General features: G+C 48.9%; 1 protein-coding gene across 2 annotated transcripts in view; it reads right to left on the bottom strand.

Moving 5' to 3' along the window:
• The window catches only part of ODAD2 (outer dynein arm docking complex subunit 2), a 222,516-nt gene that overhangs the window by 130,422 nt on the left and 67,203 nt on the right, over positions 1 to 24,891 (bottom strand). For both annotated transcript variants that reach the window (XM_075315527.1, XM_075315526.1), the window contains exons 9-10: positions 23,860 to 24,003; positions 899 to 1,046 (exon numbers count right to left, since the gene is read on the bottom strand). In XM_075315527.1, coding sequence (XP_075171642.1) covers positions 899 to 1,046; positions 23,860 to 24,003 — 292 coding nt within the window. The remainder of the gene's footprint in view (positions 1 to 898; positions 1,047 to 23,859; positions 24,004 to 24,891) is intronic.

Genomic DNA, 24,891 nt, shown 5'->3' with positions numbered 1-24,891 from the left:
CCTCAGCATTATTTATGACCGTCCCACACCAGAATAAAGGACAGCAGAACCTAAAATATGTTTTGGAAAACTCCATTACTTGGGTTGCATTGAGGTTTGCTGCAGATCTTTAGCATGAGCAATTCACATCACATCCACGCAATGGATAAAAGAGACAACCTTGGTGTCACGGGTGATAGACAGTCATGTGGTTTCTGGCCATAGAAGGTCACAGTGTTTGGCTGTGCAGAATGCTCCCTGACTTTCCATTGTTCCTGCTGTCAGTATTCATTGGTATAGGTGGCTTTCCTGCTGGATTCATCTTTCTCCCTTTGGACCCAGCAGGAGCTCACCTTCCACCCAGCTGCTGATCATCAGCATTCTCTTGGTGCTTAAAAGCCCCTTTTTCCCTGGACTGTTGCTGGTGATATTTTCAGTTCATTCAAGCATTAGTTGCAAGCAGGTGGCTTGCTCACATCTGTGGTAAAGTAGCTGAAAACTTTGCTGAACTTCTGTGTCATCTGTAGATAAGTAGTTCATGCATTTTCGTCCCCTGTGTGTCCTTCTTGTGTCGTCTACAGTGTTTAGTGGGATTGGCAAAGACCTCATCCCACCCGTTCCCTGTTTAGGGTCCATCACTAGGGATACCTAGGGTCAGGTATCCGGCTCGGCGCACAGGTGCGGAACCTATCTAGGGTGGTGAGGGACCCCAGGGACCAGAAGGAGGTTCGGTCAGGGGTCACCATCTTCCCTTTCCCTAGACACAGGGTTTGTCTTCCCTTCCCTTTCGCTTAGTACTTTCCCATACCTAGAGTGACACCTGGACAGCACTGTGCATCACGACAAACATGGTTTATTGCAGGGCATTCTCAGAAATCAATCACCTTTCTTGGACACAACTTCAATACCCCATACTTACCTTTAAAAATTTGACCAATTTCTGTATCTGCCAATACTCCGAGGGCAGATCAGTGTTACCCTCCTGACGTCGCTCTGGTTGCTCCTCGTCATCTTCACTCTCAGTAGAACTTTCACTAAATTCTTCAGATTTTGTTCCAGGAGTTTTACTATTCATAAACGGAAACAAAAAAAAATCAGTATGAAGAAGAACATGCATATTATAAAATATAGCTGAAAAAACTTTGATAAAATTATTTTCTAAATCTTGCCCTGAACTTTCCAAATATTCTGCCGGCCGATTTACATAGAAGTAAGGAAAAGTAGTCATGTCGTGTTATATCAGCGCACTTGACTAGACATGAGGTTTTAGGGGGGGAAAAGTCAAGTTATTAATCTGGTGTCAAGATAATAAGTATATTCATCAAAAATAAGAGCGGCCCCGCACGTTGTACAAACACAGACAGATGTAGCTGTCCAAAATGTGTCTTCTACGAATTCTTCTCGTGAACTTCAGGACAGATGACCTTTAGTAATATCCTCAGCATTGTGTATTATTATTGTAAGCGTTGATTATGGCTACAAAACACATTGACGGGGCAGAAACATAAAAAATGTGTTCTAAAACTGAAAAATTAGTCAGCGTAAATGTTTCTTGTTCCATAATGTGTGTATTTCTTTACATATGTACTGATCTGTGTTCACTGATCTGTGTTCTGGAGTCTCCGGTGCCAGGAGCGGCCGGTCGTATTACACCAAACATGCAATCTGAATACGTCAGTCTACATTCCCACTAGACGTATCCAGCCTCGCTCAATTCACTTGTATTGAGTAACACTTTGCAAGTCTAGTTGGCACATGAATGCATGCAAATCACATACATGCAGTCACTCATACACCTGACAGCGCGAACACTGCACACTGCCAAGAGAATCCTGAAACCACGAACACTGCGGACTGCCTGGAGAATCCTGACTGGTATGATTTAAGTAGTTAAACCAATCCCAAGCACACAATCAATTGCAACAGGGTAATGCAAAAAGTGATTTTTATTATAATTATGCAAGCAGAAAGAGAATGCCACTACCGAAAAAGCAAAGACAAAGCCAAGCCAACGTTTCGGCCTTCACAAGGCCTTTGTCAAGGACTTGCGTGTATCAAGCAATTGCCACATGCCTCCTGCCTGCACCTCTGGGACCCTGTCCCCCTGCCCCTGTGCCCTGTAAGGCACTTCCTCCATCTACCCATTCACCTCTCATGCCTCCTTGATTCTGGCAAGTTTTTCTTTGAAAGCAAAACGCCCTACCAGTGGTTCATCCATTTGACGTCTAATCCGTCTATACCCGTCATTCCTTGATACACGCAAGTCCTTGACAAAGGCCTTGTGAAGGCCGAAACGTTGGCTTGGCTTTGTCTTTGCTTTTTCGGTAGTGGCATTCTCTTTCTGCTTGCATAATTATAATAAAAAAGAGAATTTTGTTTACTTACCGTAAATTCTTTTTCTTATAGTTCCGACATGGGAGACCCAGACCATGGGTGTATAGCTACTGCCTCCGGAGGACACACAAAGTACTACACTAAAAGTGTAGCTCCTCCCTCCGAGCATATACACTCCCCGGATGACAAATCCAACCAGTTTAGTGCCAAAGCTGAAGGAGGACATCCACCCATAAGTAGAGATAGAGTAAAACCCGGAATAACCGGAACCTCTGTCTACAACAACAGCCGGTGAAAACACACGGAACAAGAAAGCTGCCAACAGGCAACAGGGAGGGTGCTGGGTCTCCCATGTCGGAACTATAAGAAAAAGAATTTACGGTAAGTAAACAAAATTCTCTTTTTCTTCATCGTTCCTTATGGGAGACCCAGACCATGGGACGTCTCAAAGCAGTCCATGGGTGGGAAATAAACAGAAAACTGAGAAGTAGGCGAAACCTAACTTCACAAATGGGCGACAGCCGTCCGAAGGATGCGTCTGCCCAAGCTCGCATCTGCCGAAGCATGAGCATGCACTTGGTAGTGCTTCGAAAGGGTGTGCAGACTAGACCAAGTGGCAGCCTGACAGACCTGCTGAGCCGTAGCTCAAGCGGCACCGACAGCTCTGGTCGAGTGCGCCTTAATCCCCGGCGGGGGGAGGCACCTGAGAACATTGGTAGGCATCGGATATGGCCGACCTCGGTTTAGAAGCCGAGAGACCCCTGCGCTGACCTGTGGTCAGCACAAAAAGAGAGGTGCACCGCCTAAAAAAAAAAAAAAAAAAAAAAAAACAGCGGTGCGTGACACAGATCCGGAGCGTCCGCACCAAATCTAAAGCATGCAACGCCTTCTCAAAGCGATGCACAGGGGCCGAACAAAGGGAGGACAATGAAATGTCCTGGTTAAGGTGGAAAGGAGACACCACCTTAGGGAGAAGGCCCGGAGTCGGACGGAGAACCACCTTGTCTTGGTGAAAAAAACAAAAAGGGTGACTCCGAAGAGAGCACAGTCAAATCAGAGACTCTCCTGAGAGAAATTATGGCCACCAGAAAGACCACTTTCTGTGAAAGACGAAACAACGAAGCCTCCCTAAGAGGCTCAAAGGGGGTTTCTGTAAGGCCGTGAGGACCAGGTTAAGGTCCCAGGGATCCAAAGGCCGCCAGTAAGGCGGAATGATGTGAGATGCGCCCTGCATGAAGGTGCGTACCTGGGCCAGTCGGGCGATACGCCGCTGGAACAACGCTGACAGAGCCGAGACCTGTCCCTTGAGGGAATTGAGGGACAGTCCTAGCTGCAGTCCGGACTGTAGAAAGGACAGGATGGTCGGCAAGGAAAAACGGCCAAGGAGCATGGCCGGAAGAACAACACCAGGACAGGAAAATTCGCCAAGTCCTGTGGTAAATCCTGGCCGAGGAAGACTTCCGAGCCTAAGTCATAGTGAAGATGATTTCGGAAGGAATGCCTGAAGCCGTAAGGATTCAGGGCTCAAAAGCCACGCCGTCAATCTGAGAGCCGCAGAATTCTGGCGGAAAACGGACCTTGTGAGAGAAGGTCTGGCCGGTCCGGGAGATGCCACAGCACCTCTACGGACAGACGGAGCAGGTCAGGGAACCAAGCTCGCCTGGGCCAGTCTGGGGCGATGAGTACGACCCGACGGCCCTCCATTCTGATCTTGCGCAGGACTCTGGGCAAGAGAGCTAGAGGGGGAAACACGTAGGCCAGACGGAACTGGGACCAATCTGGAACCAGCGCGTCCGCTGCCAAGGCCTGAGGATCGTGGGAGCGAGCCACGTAAACCGGGACCTCGTTGTTTGCCGGGATGCCATTAGATCCACTTCCGGAGTGCCCCGCCTGCTAAATTGACCGGAACACTGCCGGATGCAGGGCCCACTCGCCGCTGTCCACGGTTTGACGGCTGAGATAATCTGCCTCCCAGTTTTCTACGCCTGGGATGTGGACTGCGGATATGGTGGACTTGGAGTCCTCCGTCCACTGAAGGATACGTTGAACTTCCAACATTGCTAGGCGGCTGCGAGTCCCGCCTTAAGGATTGATGTAGGCAACTGCTGTCGCGTTGTCTGACTGGACTCGAATGTGCTTGCCCGCCGACAGGTGGTGAAAAACTACGAGAGCTAGGAGTACAGCCCTGATTTCCAGCACATTGATCGAGAGGGCTGATTCGGACGGAGTCCAAGTGCCCTGTGCTCGGTGGTGGAGAAAACACTGCTCCCCAGCCGGATATACTGGCACCCGTGGTGAGAATCATCCAGGACGGGGCCAGAAAAGAGCGTCCCTGGGACAGAGAGAGGGGCCGAAGCCATCACTTAAAGAGAGCTCCTGGTCCGTGGCGACAGAGCCACCAGCCTGTGCAAGGAAGAGGTTCCTTGTCCCAACAGCGGAGAATGTCCAGCTGCAGGGGACGCAGATGGAACTGGCAAAGGGAACCGCCTCCATTGACGCCACCATCTGACCCAGCACCTGCATGAGGTGCCTGATGGAATGACGGCGGAGCCTCAGCAGAGAGCGAACCGCCAGATGAGGGGACTGCTGTTTGTCTAAGGACAGCTTCACAAGTGCCAGCAGAGTCTCGAATTGCATCCGTAGGTACGTAAGTGCCTGGGTCGGGGTCAGAGTGGACTTGCAAGCGTGGCGAGAGTGAGCGAGACACTCCGCTGAGAGTGAGCGAGACACTCCGCTGAGAGTGAGCGAGACACTCAGCTGACAGTCTGCACTGGATGAAGCCCTGACTAGAAGGTCGTCCAGGTAAGGAATCACTGCCAACCCCTGGAGGAGCAGAACCGCAACCACTGCTGCCATGACCTTGGTGAATACACGAGGGGTCGTGGCTAACCCCAAGGGGAGAGCAATGAATTGGAAATGTTCCTCTCTGATTACAAAACATAGCCAACGCTGGTGTGAAACTGCGATTGGCACATGGAGATAGACATCTCAGATGTCGATGAATGCTAAGAAATCTCCTTGGGTCATTGACTGATCGCAGAGAGTCCATGCAAAATTGCCGCACCTGAACATGCTTGTTGAGAAGCTTGAGGTCCAGGTCGGAAAGCACCGTCCTTTTCGGGGACTAGGAAGAGATTTGAGTAGAAATCTCAGAACCGTTCCCAGTCGGGAACTGGTACAATTACTCCTATGGCCTGCAAGAATGCCACGGCCTGTGAGAAGGCGGCGGCCTTGGAGCAGGGGGGAATTGACAGAAAAAATCTGTTTGACGGGCTGGATAGAATTCCATTCTGTAGCCGTGGGAGATGGTGACCCACACCCACTGATCGAAGACGTGTTGAAACCACACGTCGCCCAAGAGGGAGAGCCTGCCACCGACCAAGGACATTACTGGCGCGGCCAGATAATCAAGAGGAGGCTGCCTTGGTGGCAGCAGCTCCTGCCGACTTAGGACGCGGCTTCATGCGCCAGTTGGTTTACGAACCTTGGCTGAGTTAGTGGACGAGGCCGAGGGCTTAGAGGACGACCAGTTAGAGGAACGAAAGGAACTAAACCTCGACTGGTTCCTGCCCTGAACAGGTTTCCTGGGTTGCGACATGGAAGTACTCTTCCTGCCAAAAGCTTCCTGAATAATTTCATCCAGTTGTTCACCGAATAGACTGGTCCCAGCAAAAGGGAGCCCAGCAAGGAACTTCGTAAGAAGCATCTGCCTTCCATTCTCGAAGCCACAGGAGCCTGCGGACAGCGAGGGAAGTAGCCGAGGCCACCGCAGTGCGGTGACAGTCTCCAGCATGGCAGACATGGCATAGGATGAAAAAACTGAAGCCTGGAAGTTAAGGCAACCATTTCGGGCATAAAGTCCCTGGTGAGGGAATGCATCTCCTCCCGAGAAGCAGAGATGGCTTTGAGAGCCCGCACTGCTGCAAAAGATGGGGAGAACGAGGCCCCTGCCGCCTCATATATAGATTTGGCCAGAAGGACAACCTGGCGGACAGTGGGATCCTTAGAGAGGTGCCGTCAGCCACTGATACAACTGTCCGGGCTGAACTAGACACCGGAGGGTCCACCCTTGGTGAATGAGCCCACTCCTTGACCACCGCTGGTGGAAACGGAAAACGGTCATCAGAACTACGCTTTGGAAGCGTCTGTCAGGACAGGCTCTGGGCTTGGTCACAGTGACCTGAAAGCTGGAGTGGATAAGGAACACACTCCTTTCTCTTAGTCAAGGTATACTGATGCTTTTCTGCCAGAGAGGGGTGCTCCCCTGATACAGGCGGATTGAGGTCCAGTACAAATATAATGGACGTAATCAAATCATTAGCATCTGCGTCACTTTCGGACAGAACAATGGGGTACATGGAGAGCGTCCGAGCCCCCAGTAAGGCATCCTCCTTGTCCTGCGAGTCAGAACCAGAGCTGCGGGACGAGGAAGGACAGGGGACCCTGCGTCTCCATTTTAGGAGGACGGGGTCTGAAACCAGATGAAGAATCCTCTGTGAGCTTTGCTGAGCGAGCCGTAGCAGCAGAAGCGCCCTGAGGAGGGGGCTGATGCATGCTCAGCAGTGTTCGGGACAGCTGTCCCCTGGAGAGAGGGATTCTATCCAAGCCGGGGGTTCAGCCACCGGAGCCGGAGCAGCCGGAGGGACCACTGGGGATGAGCCTCCAGGCTGAGGCACCCCTATGAGGACGGGGTCTGTTATGTGCTCGGTACAGGCAGTACGAGCCTACAGCAGTGCATAATAAGAACAGCCTTGCAGCCTTGCTCTGATGTGAGACATGCTGCAGAAGTGGGGGCTCTGTCCAGAATGACCCCCAGCAGAGTATACAAACAGAGTATATAAGCAGCTGCACAACCGGAGGTTGTGGCTTGCCAGACCGTTTAACATAGGGACATCTCTGTGCCCTCCAAATCCCCCAGCCCAGGCCCCCATTTGTCACAATGTGTTAAAGCATCTGCCTTTGCAAACATTGAGAACGCTGAGAAAATGGCATCCGCAGCGAGGAGAGGGGGCGGGGCCTACTGTGAGAGCAGGACGGAGGACAAATGAGGCATACAGGGTAGGGAATCTTTCCTCAGTGAGGAGTGTCCGTTCCCTGTGCTGAACGGACGGAGCCGCACTGTCCCACTGCACTGACTGACAAGCAGGGGAAGAGAATCGAAACTAGGCCTCAGGCGAAGCCGGGGCCTAGATTTAAACATGCGGCCAGCGTGCAGGCACCATCGGCGCGGTTCTCCAGTGAAAACTGGAGAACCGGCCAGAAATGTTAACACAGTTAAATAACACACTCTCCCCAATATATAAAGTACAAGGGACCCCTGGAAAGACCACCGTCTGTGGTAATAACGTCTCAGTACTTAGCTTGTGAGACGCAGGTGCCAGGTCCCTGGGGGGTGATCGCTCCGTCCGTCAGGATCCTGAACAGGGCTGCGGATGGAGACCGGTCTCCTGCAAAGCAGTGAGAACCGAGACGGCTCCCACTTCAAGCCAGAGCCTCAAGGGATGGTGAAGGAGCGCGGCATGCAAAGGGCTCCAGCCCTGGAATCAACCTTAACAGCACCGCCGACACAGTGGGGTGAGAAGGGACATGCCGGGAGTCCAGATTGGACCCGCTTTTCTTCCAAATCTTTGAAATCAAAAATAAAAAATCAAAAATCAGAGGATGCATGTGTGTGTGTGACCTCCTGAACACAAAGCATTGAACTGGTTGGATTTGTCATCCGGGGAGTGTATATGCTCGGAGGGAGGAGCTACACTTTTAGTGTAGTACTTTGTGTGTCCTCCGGAGGCAGTAGCTATACACCCATGGTCTGGGTCTCCCATAAGGAACGATGAAGAAAATCACTTTTTGCATTACCCTGTTGCAATTGATTGTGTGCTTGGGATTGGTTTAACTACTGTAACGTTTTTCCCTTTAAGCACCTCCCCCATACCCGCAGTTGAGCCCAGCTCTACTCTGAACTTGGTATGATTCAAGGACCGTGGAGGATCAAAAAATGCAGAATCCCAAAAAGGTAACAGAGTGGCTGGAAACTTAGCAGACTGCAGACCTAATCCTGACACACAACTAGAAGTAGCCGTGGGGCGTGCCGATGATTACCTGGATGCCTTGACAAAGCCGGAGAACTAAATAATCTCACAGATAGAGATATAACAAAGCTAATCTGCCTCATGTAGTCCCCAAAGATAGATAGATAGCCCCCCACATGTAAAGACTATGGTGATATAGAAAAACACAATACAAAGTCAGAAAAGACAGATTTCAGCAAAGGTGAGGCCCAAACTATCTTTACAGGAAAGGAGGAAAGAGCAACTGTCTGCAGCCATAAAAACCCTAATATATACCAGCACTTCTGATACGGAAAAATCCTGAGGTCACACAACCTCTCCCCCACTGTGTCAGCACTCTGATGTTACTGGGATCCAAAAACTCTAATACAGATGAGGGACTGAATTAATACCAAGCATGACAAACACAATACCTTACAGAATCATGGAGCTAGGTATACAGACACTCCCAGCAGGGAATGATCCCATTCCACCAAGAACTCCACACAGACAAAATAGGAATCAAGCATTAGTATCAAAGCAGAAAAAACAACAAGAAAGTGGAAAACAAACAGCAGAGGTACAAAGACCACTTATCTGAGAGGAGTTCTGGTAGTGAGCAGAGCTGGTTACAGAATGTCCTTAACACACAGGAGACATTGAGCACCAGTAAGTAACAAGAGAAAACTACTCAGTTATATAGCCCAATCTGACCCTGATTGCCAGTCCTCCACAGGTGTGTGGCTTTCATTCCACACATCAACTGCACCGCCAGCACTGACCACAAGAGGAAGCCCCAAACTGGAAAACGTATTCACAACACCTGACATCGCGAACACTGCCCACTGCCCAGAGAATCGTGACAGCGTGAACATTGCGCACTGCCTGGAGAATCCTGACAGTGCAAGCACTGCGCACTGCCCGGAGAATCCTAACAGCACGAACACTGCACACTGCGCGGAGAATCCTGACAGTGCGAACACTACGCACTGCCTGAAGAATCCTGACAGCGCGAACATTGCGCACTGCCCAGAGAATCCTGACATAGACTGATTGTAGACTTGTGCACTCAGGCCGGACAATCCTTTTAACCCCTTAAGCATCAGGTGATTTTTTTGTTTTTTTGCACTTTTGTTTTTTCTATCCTTATTCCAAAAGCCATTAACTTTTTTATTTTTCCGTCAATATAGCAGTGTGAGGGCTGGTCTTTTGCTTGATGAGTTATTCTTTTGAATGACATCATTTTAACATATGATGTAATGTTAAGTGGGAAAAAAAAAATTCCAAGTGTGGTGAAATAGAAAAAAAAAAGTGAAATTCTCCAATTATTTGGTTTTGTTTTTTTTATTTACAGCTCTCATTATAGCATAAAACTGACCTGGCGGTATGATTCTCTAGGTCAGTATAACTTCGTAGATACCAACATGTATTGTTTTGTTTTATTTAAGTGATGGGAGGATTTACACCTTTTTTGGTTGCGGGGCAGACATCTGATTTGGGTGCTGCCCTTGTCAGGGCGGAAGTTTATCCACGGGGCACGACAGGGGTTTTTACCCATACTTGTCTACCCTATTCTTCCGGCCGATGACCCCTTTCTTAGGACCAGTGTGCAGTCCAGTCTATGGATGAAGCTTGGGTGAGATCAAACCTATATGTTACCATGTGGGTTCTTGTTCGTTGCACTATTTATGCACAAGCACTTTATTATTACTAATTTTATTGATTGTTAAATTAAAAGTTATATTTTAGTCCCTGCTATTTACATTGATTAATTTTGGACTATTGGGCATCACCTTTCTGCTTGGCAGGCTTGCTATTGTACTTTGTTTTATTTAAGGGATGAAATAAAATTCAGAAATTTAAAAAAAAAAATTCTTGCTTGTGTCGTGCCTTTCCAAGAGCCGTAATGTTTTAAATTTTCAGGAAATGGAGCTGTGTGAGGGTCTGTTTTTTCGTACCCTGAGCCAATGTTGTTATTGATATTATTTTGAGGTAGATATGATGTTCACCTGTTGTTACATTTTTTTCTGTTGTTGCAGCATCCAAAAACCTACAGTTCTGTAGTTTGATTTCTTCTTGTTATGCTGTTTACCAAATAGATTAATTTACTTTATATTTTGATAGATCGAACAAAACGATATGAAATATGTGCAATTTTCTTTATTTTTTTTTAATTACTTTATTTTCAATGTGGCAAAAAGGGGTTGATTTGAACTTTTGAGGATTTTATTTTTTCATAGTTTTAAAAACCTTTTATTTGTTTTTTTTTTACTGTTTTTATTAGTTCCCATAGGGAACTTGAAGCTGCGATCGTCCGATCACTTGTGCTGTACAGAGCAGAGAATCAGCATCAGCACCGCTCTGAACAACAGAAATCATGATTTCCTGTGAATGTCGGCTCGTAATGGCGTTCATAGGAGGATCATCATGACAGACACAGGGAGCAACAGCTGACCCCCATCTGTCATAAAAACCTATCGGTTCCCCGCCATGATATCACGGGAGCGACGATGGTAGCGGAGACTAACACGCTACCCGTTGCTTCCCGTTAGATCCTGCTGTCAGAGATTGACAGCAGGATTTAACTAGTTAACAGTAGCGGGTAGATCTCCAATCCACACATGGCTGTTAACACCAAATGTCAGCTGATCAGATCACCCGACATGTGGAGGGAAAGATGTGGGCTCGCACGCAGACCCTGCATCAAAGCCAAGATTATATGGAAAAATACTTGTTTCCCATTAACTTCCATTATACTCAGTACACGAGTCTGAGCGTCCAACTACTCATTACGAGTACCGAGCACCCGAGCATGGTAGTGCTCGCTCATCACTAGTTACGAGCACCGAGAACCGAGCATGGTAGTGCTCACTCATCACTAGTTACCAGTAACAAGCACCCAAGCATGGTAGTGCTCGCTCATTACTAGTTACGAGTACCGAGAACCGAGCATGCTAGTGCTCACTCATCACTAGTTACCAGTAACAAGCAGCCGAGCATGGTAGTGCTCACTCATTACTAGTTATGAGTACTGAGAACCGAGCATGGTAGTGTTCACTCATCACTAGTTAAGAATATTGAGCACATGAGCATGGTAGTGCTCGCTCATCACTACTTACGAGTACCGAGCACCCGAGCATGGTAATGCTCGCTCATCACTAGTTAGAAGCACCGAGCCGCCGAGCACGTTAGTGCTCGCTCATCACTGCTTACGAGTACCGAACACCCGAGCATTGTAGTGCTCACTCATCACTAGTTAAGAGTATTGAGCACCTAAGCATGGTAGTGCTCGCTCATCACTACTTACGAGGACCGAGCACCTGAGCATGGTAGTGCTCACTCATCACTAGTTATAAGTACTGAGCACCTGAGCATGGTAGTGCCCGCTCATCACTAGTTACGAGTACCGAGCACCCGAGCATGGTAGTGCCCACTCATCACTAGTTATGAGTACCGAGCACCCGAGCATGGTAGTGCTCGCTCATCACTAGTTACGAGCACCGAGCACCCGAGGTGCCCACTCATGCTTTCTGAGTGACTCCATTAATTATAGGGCTGAATTTAGAGACACATTACGGATTCAGTGTGAGTCTGAATATTATTTTATTATACAATTTGGGAAAATAAGGAACAGATTACCTCATTATTGCTTGTAAGATACCCAACAATGCATTATATATGCTAACAAGGAACATAAAGCTTGAAAAAATACAGTCTTTGAAATAAAGCAAAAGTGTTTTTAAAGTCTTTTTTTTTCCGAAGTAAATAAAGTAACTAATAAAAAGAAGGGAATTTTGTTTACTTACCGTAAATTCCTTTTCTTCTAGCTCCAATTGGGAGACCCAGACAATTGGGTGTATAGCTATTGCCTCTGGAGGCCACACAAAGTATTACACCTAAAAGTGTAAGGCCCCTCCCCTTCTGGCTATACACCCCCAGTGGGATCACTGGCTCACCAGTTTTAGTGCCAAAGCAAGAAGGAGGAAAGCCAATAACTGGTTTAAAGACCAATTCAATCCGAGGAAACATCGGAGAACTGAACCATACCACATGAACAACATGTGTACCCGAAAAAACAGAAAAACCCCGAGAAAACAGGGCGGGTGCTGGGTCTCCCAATTGGAGCTAGAAGAAAAGGAATTTACGGTAAGTAAACAAAATTCCCTTCTTCTTTGTCGCTCCATTGGGAGACCCAGACAATTGGGATGTCCAAAAGCAATCCCTGGGTGGGTAAAAGAATACCTCATGATAGGGCCGTCAAACGGCCCTCTCCTACAGGTGGCCAACCGCCGCCTGAATGACTTATCTACCTAGGCTGGCGTCTGCCGAAGCGTAGGTATGCATCTGATAATGCTTGGTAAAAGTAAGTAGACTCGACCAGGTGGGTGCCTGACACACCTGCTGAGCCGTAGCCTGGTGCCGTAATGCCCAGGATGCACCCACGGCTCTGGTAGAATGGGCCTTCGGCCTTGAGAGAACCAGAAGCCCAGTAGAACTGTAGGTTTCAAGAATTGGTTCCTCGAGCCCCCGAGCAAGGGTGGATCTGGAAGCTTGCGACTGTTTACGCCGACCAGCGACAAGGACAAAGAGTGCATCCGGGTGGCGCAGGAGCGCCATGCGGGAAGTAGAACCTGAGTGCTCTCACCAGAACCAACAGATGCAAATCTTTCTGAAATTGATGGACTGGACGAGGACACAAAGAAGGTGAGGTGATATCCTGATTGATATGAAAATGGGATACCACCTTAGGGAGAAATTCCGGAACCGGACGCAGAACTACCCTGTCCTGGTGAAGGACCAGGAAGGGAGTTTGTATGAGAGCGTTGCTAGCTCGGAAACTCTCCTAAGAGACGAGACCGTTACTAGAAGGCCACTTCCCGTGAAAAACGGGAAGGGAGACATCCTTCAAAGGTTCGAAAGGCGGCATCTGGAGAGCAATTAGAACCTTGTTCAGATCTCAGGGCTCTAACGGCCGCTTGTACGGAGTGCTGAGAAGACAAACTCCCCGTAGGAACGTGCGTACCTGAGGAAGTCGTCGTTTCTGAAAAAATACAGATAGCGCTGAGACTTGTCCCTAAAGGGAACTGAGCGACAACCCATTTTCCTACCTAGATTGCAGGAAGGAAGGAAACATAGACGATGCAACCGGCCAGGGAGAAACACCCTGCGCCGAGCACCGAGATAAGAACATCTTCCACGTCCTGTGGTCAATCTTGGCGGACGTTGGTATGCTAGCCTGTCTCATGGTGGCAACCACGTCCTGAGGTAATCCTGACGACACTAGGTTCCAGGACTCAATGCCACACCATCCGGTTGAGGGCCGTAGAATTCAAATGGAAGAATGGCCCTTGAGACAGCCAGTCTGATTGGTCTGGTAGTGCCCCCGGTTAGCCTACCGTGAGGCACCACAGAACCGAGTACCACAACATCCTCGGCCAATTTGTAGCGACGAGGATGGCGCGGCCGCAGTCGGTCTTGATCTAGCGCAGTACTCTGGGCAACAATGCCAGAGGTGGCACCTAAGGTAGCTGGAACTGCGACCAATGCTGAACTAAGGCGTTTGCCGCCAGAGCTCGATGATTGTGAAACCGTGCCATGAAGCTGGCACATTGTTGTTGTGCCGTGACGCCATTAGATCGACGTCCGGCCTCTGTCAGCGGCGCCAGATCTCCTGAAACCCGTCCGGGTGAGGAGACCATACTCTTTCGGCCACACCTCAGCGACTTAGGAAGTCAGCTTCCTAGTTTCCACACTTGGGATGTGAATTGTGGATATGGTGGATGCCGTGTCTTCCACCCACATCAGAACCTGCCGGACTTCCTGGAAGGCTTGCCGGTTGCGCGTTCTTCCTTGGTGGTTGATGTATGCCACCGCTGTGGAGCTGTCCGACTGAAGTCGGATATGCTTGCTTTCCAGCCGCTGTTGGAAGGATTGTAGGGCAAGATACACTGCTCTGTGTTCAAGAACATTGATCTGAAGAGTGGACTCTTGCTGAGTCCACGTACCCTGAGCGCTGTAGTGGAGAAAAACTGCTCCCCACCCTGATAGACTCGCGTCTGTCGTAACTATCGCCCAGGACGGGGATAGGAAGGACCTTCTTTTTGACCAAGAGGTGAGAAGAAGCCACCACCGTAGAGATTCCTTGGCCGCCTGAGAAAGAACGACGACTCTGCTGAGGGACGTCGACTCCTCGTCCCATTGGCGGAGAATGTCCCATTGTAGTGGACGCAGTAAAACTGCGCGAAAGGAACTGCCTCCATTGCTACCATCTTACGTAGGAAGTGCATGAGGCGTCTCAATGTGTGCGACTGGTTCTTAAAGAAGAGCTTGCAGCCCGTAGTGAATGCTGTTTGTCTAGCGGCAGCTTCACTATCGCTGAGAGAGTAAGAAACTCTATGCCTAGATATGTTATCGATAGGGTCGGGGTCGGATCTGACTTTAAAAAGTTGATGATCCACCCAAAACTCTAGAGAGTCTCCAGCGCAACGTTCGGGCAGTGTTGGCATGTTTCCTAAGAGAGTGCCTTGACAAGTAGATCGTCTAAATACGGGACCACAGAGTGACCCTGAGAGTGCAGGACTGTGACTACTGCTGCCCTGACCTTGGCGAAGACCAGTTGGACTGTCGCTAGCCGGAAGGTAGAGCTACGAACAGAGGGTGTTCGTCTCCTATAACGAAGCGTAGAAACGCTAGTGCTCTGGATCAATCGGCACGTGTGGATAAGCATCCTTGATGCCTAATGATGCTAGGAAATATCCTTGGGACCTTGAGGCGATGACATGGCGGAGGGATTCCATCCTGAACCGCCTGGTGTCCACGAGCTTGCTGAGCATTTTTAGATCCAGAACGGGACGGAACGGCCCGTTGTTATAGGTACCGCAAAGAATTTGGGGTAAAAACCGTGACCTTGTTCCTGAAGAGGAACGGGGGTCATCACTCTTTCTGCCTATAGAGTGCACCCTGTTTGCAGAAGAGCAGCGGCCCGGCCGGGAGGTGGAGAAATTCTGAAGAATCGAGTTGGAGGACGAGAAGTGAGCTCTATCCTGTACCCGTGAGACAGAATGTCTCACACTCAATGGTCATTGACCTATGGCAGCTAAATATCGCCAAGGCGGGAGAGCCTGCTACCGACCGAGGCCGCAAGTCATGAGGAAGCCGCCTTGGAAGCGGGTTTTCAGACTGTCGCTTTTTTGGGCGAGACTGAGCCCGCTAAGAATCTTAGCTCCTCTGATCCTTTTGAGTCCACATTGGACGAGGAAAAATGGGACCTGCCCGAGCCTCGAAAAGGCCGAAAACCCCGACTGCCTCTTGCTCTGTTGGGGTTTGTTGTGTCCGGGCTGAGGAAAGGATGAATCCTTACCCCTGGACTGTTTGATGGTTACATCCAACGCTCACCAAACAGTCGGTCAGCAGAAAAAGGCAACTGGTTAGGCAACCTTTTTTGGAAGCAGAATCTGCCTTCCATTCACTTAACGAGCAGACCAGGCTCTGCTTAAAAACACGGAGTAGCGGAGGCTACCGCCGCACGGTTCGCAGAGTCCAGGACAACCTGAATCGCGTAAGAAACAAATGCAGACATTTGAGAGGTTAAGGATGCCACCTGCGGCACAGATGTACGTGTAACCGTGTCAATCTGTGTAAGACAAGCTGAAATAGCTTGGAGTGCCCCAAGGGAGAGAATGCCGGAGCCAACGGTGCGCCGACAGCCTCATAGATGGCTTTCGACCAGAGATCCATCTGTCTGTCAGTGGCATCTTTGAGTTTGCAGTTCCATCTCCCACTGCAACTATGGATCTAGCTACAAGCCTGGAGATTGGAGGATGCCGCTCGGGACATTGGGTCCAGTCCTTGACCAAGTCAGGGGACAGGGATAACGTGTATCCTAAGCCGTTTGGAGAAGCGCATATCTGGATAAGCGTGGTGTTCCTGGACTGCCTCTCTGAAGGCAGAGTGGTCCAGAAAAATACGTGAAGCTGACTCCTCCACTGGAGGAGCTGTGAGAAATAACCCACATTCTATAGATGGACGCTATAAGATTATTTACTATGGCGTCACAATCAGGTGTATCCAGATTGAGAGCGGTCTCAGGATCAGAATCCTGAGCCGCTACTTCCGCCTCATTACACAGCGAGTCCTTCTGTTAGGACCCTGATGAAACCGAGGCCGCTCATAGCGAGCCCACTTAGGCTGTCTGGGACTGACGTCCGTGCAGAGCCGTGACTCTGGGATGCGTGTGACATTCCTGGAGCTGTTAGTTATTCACACTGAGGGGGGCCATGGATCAATGATTCAACAGTGCCCATATTGTGAGAGACATGTCCGGACTGCTAGGCTTCTAGTATCATAGCCATAGTCTCAGAAAAACTGTCAGTAAATACTGCAGACACCGTCCTCATCCCCTGGCCATTAGTGCATACAATGGGAGTCTATGTACCTGCCGGCCGTATAGCCGTACATGCTGTACCAGCTGTATAGAAAAACATGTGGTTCTGCACCTTTGTTTTACACAGAGAATATGCTGATAACTCCTCCGCATAATCCAGGAGGGTATATACAACGTGCGACCAAACAGTGCAATGTATATAGTACAAGCATATCTATAAGTGCACTTCTGCACTAGTGGGGTTAGCACCACAGGTGCTGCTTAACGCCTGTTACAGCGATTGTGTGACTATCAGAATGCCAGGGTCTTCCACACTTGTCTCTGTATCGTACAGAAACTGACACTAATGGCTGCCGGTGTCCTTGTAGAGAAGGAAGCCGTGGGCGTGCCTGAGAAAGTGCGGGAATCCGGACTCACAGTGCACACAGTGAGAGGGGTGGAGTATGCAAAACATACTCCAGCTCTCAGCTCTGCTCTATGCAGCGTCACGCCCCTACCCTGACTGTCAGGGCTGTGGGCGGTAACGAAGGGAGACTAGGCCCAGAAGCCGGGGACTCGAGTTAACAGCGCGGCCGCCGTAAAAGCGCGGGCCCGCTGAAGTCCCCGGCGCACCACAAGTGCCAGCCGCGCCGCAGTTCCAGCGGCCGGCGCGACCGATTCATAGAAGTGGCCAGCGTCCCGCCCCTCTCCTGACTGGCAGGTCTGGGGGCGGGAACGAACGGAAGCAGGCCGCAAAAGCCGGGGACTCTAGTTATCAGCGCGGCCGCCGTAAAAGCGCGGGCCGCGCTGAAGTCCCCGGCGCACCACAAGTGCCAGCCGCGCCGCTGCCAGCGGCCGGCGCGACCGATTCCTGGAAGTGGCCAGCGTCCCGCCCCTCTCCTGACTGGCAGGTCTGGGGGCGGGAACGAACGGAAGCAGGCCGCAAAAGCCGGGGACTCTAGTTATCAGCGCGGCCGCCGTAAAAGCGCAGGCCGCGCTGAAGTCCCCGGCGCACTACAAGTGCCAGCCGCGCCGCAGTCCCAGCGGCCGGCGCGACCAATTCCCATAAGTGAGCCTGCTTCAGCAAAGCTGAATGAGGCCATGGCACAGGCGCCGCAGCGCTGATGTCCCCCGGCGCACTACAACACCCAGCATGCTGCGGTGTGAGCGCCAAATGCACGGGGACACAGAGTACCTTGAGGAAGCAGGGCCATGTCCCTGATGTACTCCGCTCCATCCAGCATCTTCTCCAGGGGCTGTAGATGGAGCACGGTCTCAGTGCCTGGAGACCGGTAAATCCCACTTCACCCAGAGCCCTGTAAAAAGGGATGGGGAAGGAATCAGCATGTGGGCTCCTGCCGCCGTACCCGCAATGGGTACCTCAACCTTACAAACACCTCCGACATACAGTGGGGTGAGAAGGGAGCATGCTGGGGACACTATATGTGTCCTCTTTTCTTCCATCCGACATAGTCAGCAGCTGCTGCTGACTAAAAAGTGGAGCTATGCGTGGATGTGTTGCCTCCTTCGCACAAAGCACAAAACTGGTGAGCCAGTGATCCCACTGGGGGTGTATAGCCAGAAGGGGAGGGGCCTTACACTTTTAGGTGTAATACTTTGTGTGGCCTCCAGAGGCAATAGCTATACACCCAATTGTCTGGGTCTCCCAATGGAGCGACAAAGAAATTCAGCTTTTGAAAGGATTCAGTTTCCATGAACAATTATTTCCATCGTTGTTATTTCCACATCTGAGAGAAATCTCTGAGCATCTCTGCGCTTTTAAAGGTGAAATTAGATAGAAAAATAATTGTGTGAATACCTAGTGTGGGAGGTGTATCATCCCGGACGGGACATCTGTTTGGTATTACCTCTCAACAAGAGTGAATCTTTGTTCGAAAATAAAAGAAAAAATAAGCTTCGGTTTTCTCCTTTTTCTATCTTTTCCATCTTTAAAAAAAAATTCCAAATTTACATTGGAGGGAATGAGAGTCCGCTTGTAGGAATTAAACAAATCGCTGGCTGCCACTCATTATCTGTACAATTTATTAGCATCTGCTTATGCTTGACATCAATCAAAGATAATCTTTCAGCAATGATCATACAATTCTTTTTGCCTGGACCCGAGTGCGAGACGTATTACAGTTCATCAGGACAAGTGAAGGCAATCTCGATGTCCAACGCCTATGAAATATCACATCCAGATGGTCGATTCTCATTTATTGGGTAAATTGTAAAAAAATAAGTTAAAAATCACCCAAAAACAACAAAGTCCAATTCACAAAAGTCTGAACTTGGCAGATTATTGCTGGGCTTCTTACTGTCATCATAAGTAACTTTTTTTTTAAAGGATTTTTTCCAAAAATAGTAAGTTATAGAATAGTTTATATTCTATAACTTGCTATTTGGGGAACTAATCCTTTAAAAAAAAAAGGATAATATGCTGAACGCTGAGGTTTTGCGTGCTGGGACCCGAAGAAATCCCCAAAACAGGGCTCTGCAGTTTTAAATGGAGAGACGGGGCACATGCTCGGCCTCCAACTTCATTCATCGGCTGTGGGAATTAGCCAAGGATAGGGTACGACTTGATCTTTTGGAAACAATTCTTTAAAGAGTCATTGTATTTTTAATTTCATAAATCAATAATACGCATAAGGATTCGGTTCCACTTGCGATTTTCATGTGCGAGTACAATCCGATAAAACATCAGACTGCATTCACACCAATGCAAACCTATGAATTTGTCCTTTTCTTACCGTTGACTCTGCAAAAACTCTTAGGGGTACTTTGCACACTACGACATCGCAGGTGCGATGTCGGTGGGGTCAAATCGAAAGTGACGCACGTCCGGCGTTGCTGTCAACATCGGAGTATGTGAATCCTTTTTACTACGAGTAACGAGTGCAAAAGCGTCAAAATCATATGATCGGTGTAGCGTCGGTCATTTCCATAATTTCGAAAGGACCGATGTTACGATGTTGTTCCTCGTTCCTGTGGCAGCATACATCGCTGTGTGTGAAGCCGCAGGAGGGAGGAACATCTCCTACCTGCGTCCCGACTGCAATTAGGAAGGAAGGAGGTGGGCGGGATGTTTACGTCCCGCTCATCTCCGCCCCCCTGCTTCTATTGGCCGCCTGCTGTGTGACGTCGCTGTGACGCCGCACGACCGGCCCCCTTTGGAAGGAGGCAGTTCGCCGGCCAGAGCGACGTCGCAGGGCAGGTGAGTGCATGTGAAGCTGCCGTAGCGATAATTTTCGTTACGGCAGCTATCACAAGATATCGCAGCTGCGACAGGGGCGGGGACTATCGCGCTCGGCATCGCAGCAATTGGCTTGCGATGTCGTAGTGTGCAAAGTACCCCTTACTGTCGCTCTTATTCATTCTCGCCTGGATTATTGTAATCCTTTACTAATTGGTCTCCCTGTTACTAAACTCTCCCCTATCCAATTCATTCTGAATGCTGCAACCAGGATCATTTTCCTCTCTTACCGCTTCACTGATGCCTCTGCTCTGTGCCAGTCATTGCACTGGTTGCCTATCCGCTACAGAATCCAACATAAACTTATCACTCTCACTCACAAAGCTCTCCACGGTTCCACACCACCCTACATCTCCTCCCTCATCTCTGTCTATCACCCCACTCGTGCCCTCCGCTCTGCTAATGACCTAAGACTGGCATCCTCAACAATTTGAACCTCCCACACCCGTCTTCAAGATTTCTCACGAGCTGCGCCTATGCTCTGGAACACACTACCAATAATAATGCGAATAATTCCCAACATCCACACCTTTAAGCGACCCTAAAAATGCATTTAGGCTAATCTATCATCTCTACTCCCTGACCTAATCTAGTCCCTTTCTGCCCTTTATAAAATTTACTTCCAATTCTTGTCCCCTGTGTCTTCTGGTTCCTTTATCTTCATGTACTTTTTTACACTCTGTACCTGTATAAATTCTGGCTGGCAACCGGTCCACGCAGCTGATTTTGAATCCCCTATTAAATCGATGGCTGGACCATATATAACAAGCTTTTCTCCCCCCCATTCACCTTTTCTGCCTCCCCTATTTCCTCATAGACTGTAGCTTACGAGCAGGGCCTTCACTCCTCTTGGTATCTTAATTTTGTTATTTTGTATTGTCTCATATTGTCTGTACATGTCCCCTCTGAATTGTAAAGCGCTGCGGAATATGTTGGCGCTATAAAAATAAAAATAATTATTATTATTGTTATTATTATTACTATGGCGCAACGTCCATCTGCGATTGATTTCTCATGCCATAGAGGCATGCAGAATGAATTACAGCATGCTGCGTTTGGCAGCGAGTCTAGGCTCACACCCCCCCATACAAGTGTTTGGGAGCGTGTGAAACATCAAACTGCACTCGCATGTCATGTGACTGCAGTGTGATATATGCAGGGACAGACAGTGGAGGAGATGGGGATAAAGTGCTCCATCCCTCTTCTCCGCAGCTATGATTCGAACGCAAGATCGCATCACAGTCGCAAGACCCTCGGCTGACACCCGCAACAGAGGGTCATTAGCATATCGCTTCCGATGCTCTCTCATCGGAAGCAGTACGCAAGTGACACCGAATCCTCAAATAAAGAAACTTTGTAATATATCTTATCAGGCAAATCTGCTTTTTTTCCCCTCCTGGACTGATCATTCTTTCTGAATTCAGGGGTAAAATCTGTATTTAGTGAAGACAGATTTTCCCATTACTGAGATAACAGATAAGAGTTGGTGTTTTTAAAATTCTATGGAGGGGGAAGGCAGATTCAGACATTCTGCTGCAAGTTCTCCTGAAAGCACAGTTACAGTTCTCCATAGAACTTTATAAGCACCATGTCCCGATGTGACTGCAGGATAGAGAAGGGCAGAAGGCTCCTATACTGTACCTCACGCTAGGGGATCCTAGGCTATCCCTGACCTCCGGATTACCCCTGACGGTGGAGATGCCATAGTCCCATGCCTAAGGGGGGCTTTACACGTTACAACATCGCTACCGATATATCGTCGGGGTCACGTCGTTAGTGACGCACATCCGGCGCCGGTAGCGACATCGCAGCGTGTAAATCCTAGGTGCGACGATGAACGAGCACAGAAGCGTACAATATCGCTGATCTGTGTAGCGTCGTTCATTTCCATAATGTCAGTTTGACCGCAGGTATGATGTTGTTTGTCGTTTCTGCAGCTCCACACATAGCTGTGTGTGAATCCGCAGGAGCGACAAACATCTCCTTACCTGCGTCCTGACGGCAATGCGGAAGGGAGAAGGTCGGCGGGATGTTATATCCCGCTCATTTCCGCTCATTTCCACTTCTATTGGCCGGCCGATTAGTGACGTCGCGGTGACGCTGAACGCACCTCCTTCTTGAAAGAGGGATTATTCGTCAGTCACAGCGACGTCGCAGAGCAGGTAAGTGCGTGTGAAGCTGCCGTAGCGATAATGTTCGCTATAGCAGCAAGCACCAGATATCGCATGTACGACGGGGGCGGGTGCTATCGCGCTGGACATCGCTAGCAATTGCTAGCGATGTCGCAACGTGTAAAGCCCGCCTTAGTGTTCTCCTGACCAGATTTAATCTGCCCCCCCATGGAAGAAAGGGGCAGGAGTGTGATGGAAACGCAGATTTAGATAGACAGGGTAAAACCAAAACTCAGACACACTGCAAAAGACGTAATCAGTAACATTATCGCTCTTCAGCGCAGCGTGACCCTCAAGTACCTGTAAGCAAAGTCTATGGAGTGTCAGAACAATGCTCCATAGACTTTGTTTAACGGAATCGCTTGACTACATTAGATCTGCATGTATTTTTTTTTTTTTTAATAAAGTGAGGGACAAGGGAAAGTGTGTGTTTCTTTGTATTTTTTTTTCCATGTTTCAATTTTTGGACTATGATGGATTCAGTGGACTGTGGTGAATTGCCCTGGACTACGGGAGGGGGAGAAGGAGGGGGAGAGGGAGGGGTAGAGGGAGATGGAGAGGGGGAGGGGGAAAGGGAGAGGGGGAGGGGGAAAGGGATAGGGAGGGGGAGAGGGAGAGGGAGAGGGAGGGGGAGAGGGAGGGGGAGTGGGAGAGGGAGTGGGAGAGGGAGAGGAAGAGGGAGGGGGAGAAGGGGGAGGGGGAGAGGGAGGGGGAGAGGGAGACTATAGATGGCTTAGGAGGATTGATACTACTAACAGAATCCTTTTAAAGAGGTATTGTGTAGTAAAATCAAGTTATCAGATACCTACAGAATAAATAACTAGTACAATGGGAGAGCTATAACTGCTGAGACCCTCACCAATCGCCAACACAAGATATTTGTGTCCTACCGCTCCACTCAATTCCATTGGACTGCTATAGACAACCCTTAGGCTGAGAGCTAAGCAACACGATCGGCTGTTAGGCTATGTGCCCTCGCTGTGGAAAATTCGAGGAATTTGCCTGGATTTTTTTCGCGGAAATTGCGCGGATTTCACAAAAATCCGCAGTACAGCGAGTCCCCAGCCATTACTGTGGCATTTTGGAAGTGCAGTGCCCATGCTGCGTTTTTTTCCACAGTGGAAATAATGCGGATTTCCCTGCGGAAAAATCTGCAGCATGTCAATTATTCCTGCGGAATTTTCCGCACGATCCCATACTTACCTGCCTTGATTGAAGACACCGGAGTCACTTCCTCCACTGCAGAGGAGCGCGGTGGAGCCACAAGCGGGCAGCAGGAGGTGGTGGGCGGGGCCTGTATGAGCTCCGGTCATATGACAGCCAGAGATGCAGGCCTGCCCACCTTCTCCTGCAAAGTGCAGACAGACACGGCCGGAAAGTGAAGTGCTGCGTGATGGAGGTAAGTATGAACGCTCCGATCACTCCAGCACTTGTTCTGCATTGAGGATGCAGTGCCGAAGCCATAGTACTGTATCCTCAATGTAGAATGACCGCAGCATATCTGCAGGATAATCTGCAATAAAACCGCAGCATGTAAACAGACAAAGTTGTGCTGCGGTTTTCTGGGAGCTCCTGCGGAATGTCCTGCGGATATATCCAGAGGACACTTTCCCCGTGGGCACATAGCCTTAAAGTAAACCCTGTATATTTACGCCTTAGCATTGTGGTTTTTCTATGAGTTACTAGGAAGTGAATCCTAAAAATTCCTACCTTTTTAGGGCAGATTGCCTTCTGAACCCGGAGGTGACAATGAAGGACCTTTTTTTACTTTCTGCGCTTACAGGCTTTACAGTTTTCGGCTCTTTGGACACATCCTTGTCTGCAGACCTCCCGTTCTTGCTTGTAATTGTGGTTCTGGAAAAATAAATGAACTATTCAGAAGCTGGCAAAAAAATTAGAAAAAAAAAAAGTTACTCTCATTTTCAATGAAATCTTAATGTCTTCACATTTTCCTTTCCCATTTGCAGTTACTAGATTTGTAAGTTGCAGTGTTTTATTGCGAAACGCGTTGTAAATACTTTATGGGTCGTTTTCAGGGCGGGAGTGGTCAGATGTAGACAATGAGACAAACATAGGGTCCGTTAGAATAAAACGTCTGTATATTGAGGGCGCGATGCAAAATTGCGCTATTCTGTACGACTTTACAGCTTTTCTTTGGCTTCAAAATAAAATAAAAAAAATAGAATATCCAAACTTTTTAGGATAAAAAAAAAATCAAAGTTGGTAAGGAGGGCACGGAGCCACTCCTGGGCTCACAGATGTCACAGATATTATAGATGCACTCAGGGTTCAGGGCTACGTGGCTGGGAAACAAATTATTGGATGTAATTGGCTTATTAGCGGAGTCAAAAAAAACAGATTCTATGGCAGAAAGTGGAAAGAATCTGTGCAGGAGGTCACTGGCTTTGAAATGCTAAAGCCGAGTCTCTATTATCGAAACCTATAAACATGCAGCTGCTGCGGCCGAATTAGGCTTTTCATTGATGCGGAGCAGGGGCCATCCAGGCCTGTGTCTGAGGATTAGGGTTTACTTTTGGTCAGACTATTGAGAAAAGCATAGTCTCAGTACAAGAGAGCCTGCAAAAAAAATATTATGTGTGATATCAACAGGAATCAATGGGCAATGGGTGTAAAATTCAAGGGAGTGACGTTGTCGGTTTATAGGCAGCGCGTAGTGTAAGAAACAGGTGTGAACAGAGCTTTGTAGATGGATCAGGGCTCGTGAAGACGACCAAATTTGTG

This window comes from Anomaloglossus baeobatrachus, chromosome 6 (genome assembly GCF_048569485.1).
Source record: "Anomaloglossus baeobatrachus isolate aAnoBae1 chromosome 6, aAnoBae1.hap1, whole genome shotgun sequence".
NCBI lineage: Eukaryota > Metazoa > Chordata > Amphibia > Anura > Aromobatidae > Anomaloglossus > Anomaloglossus baeobatrachus.
The sequence above is the reverse complement of the archived record's forward strand: the minus strand, read 5'-3'. Positions and strand labels throughout refer to the sequence as shown.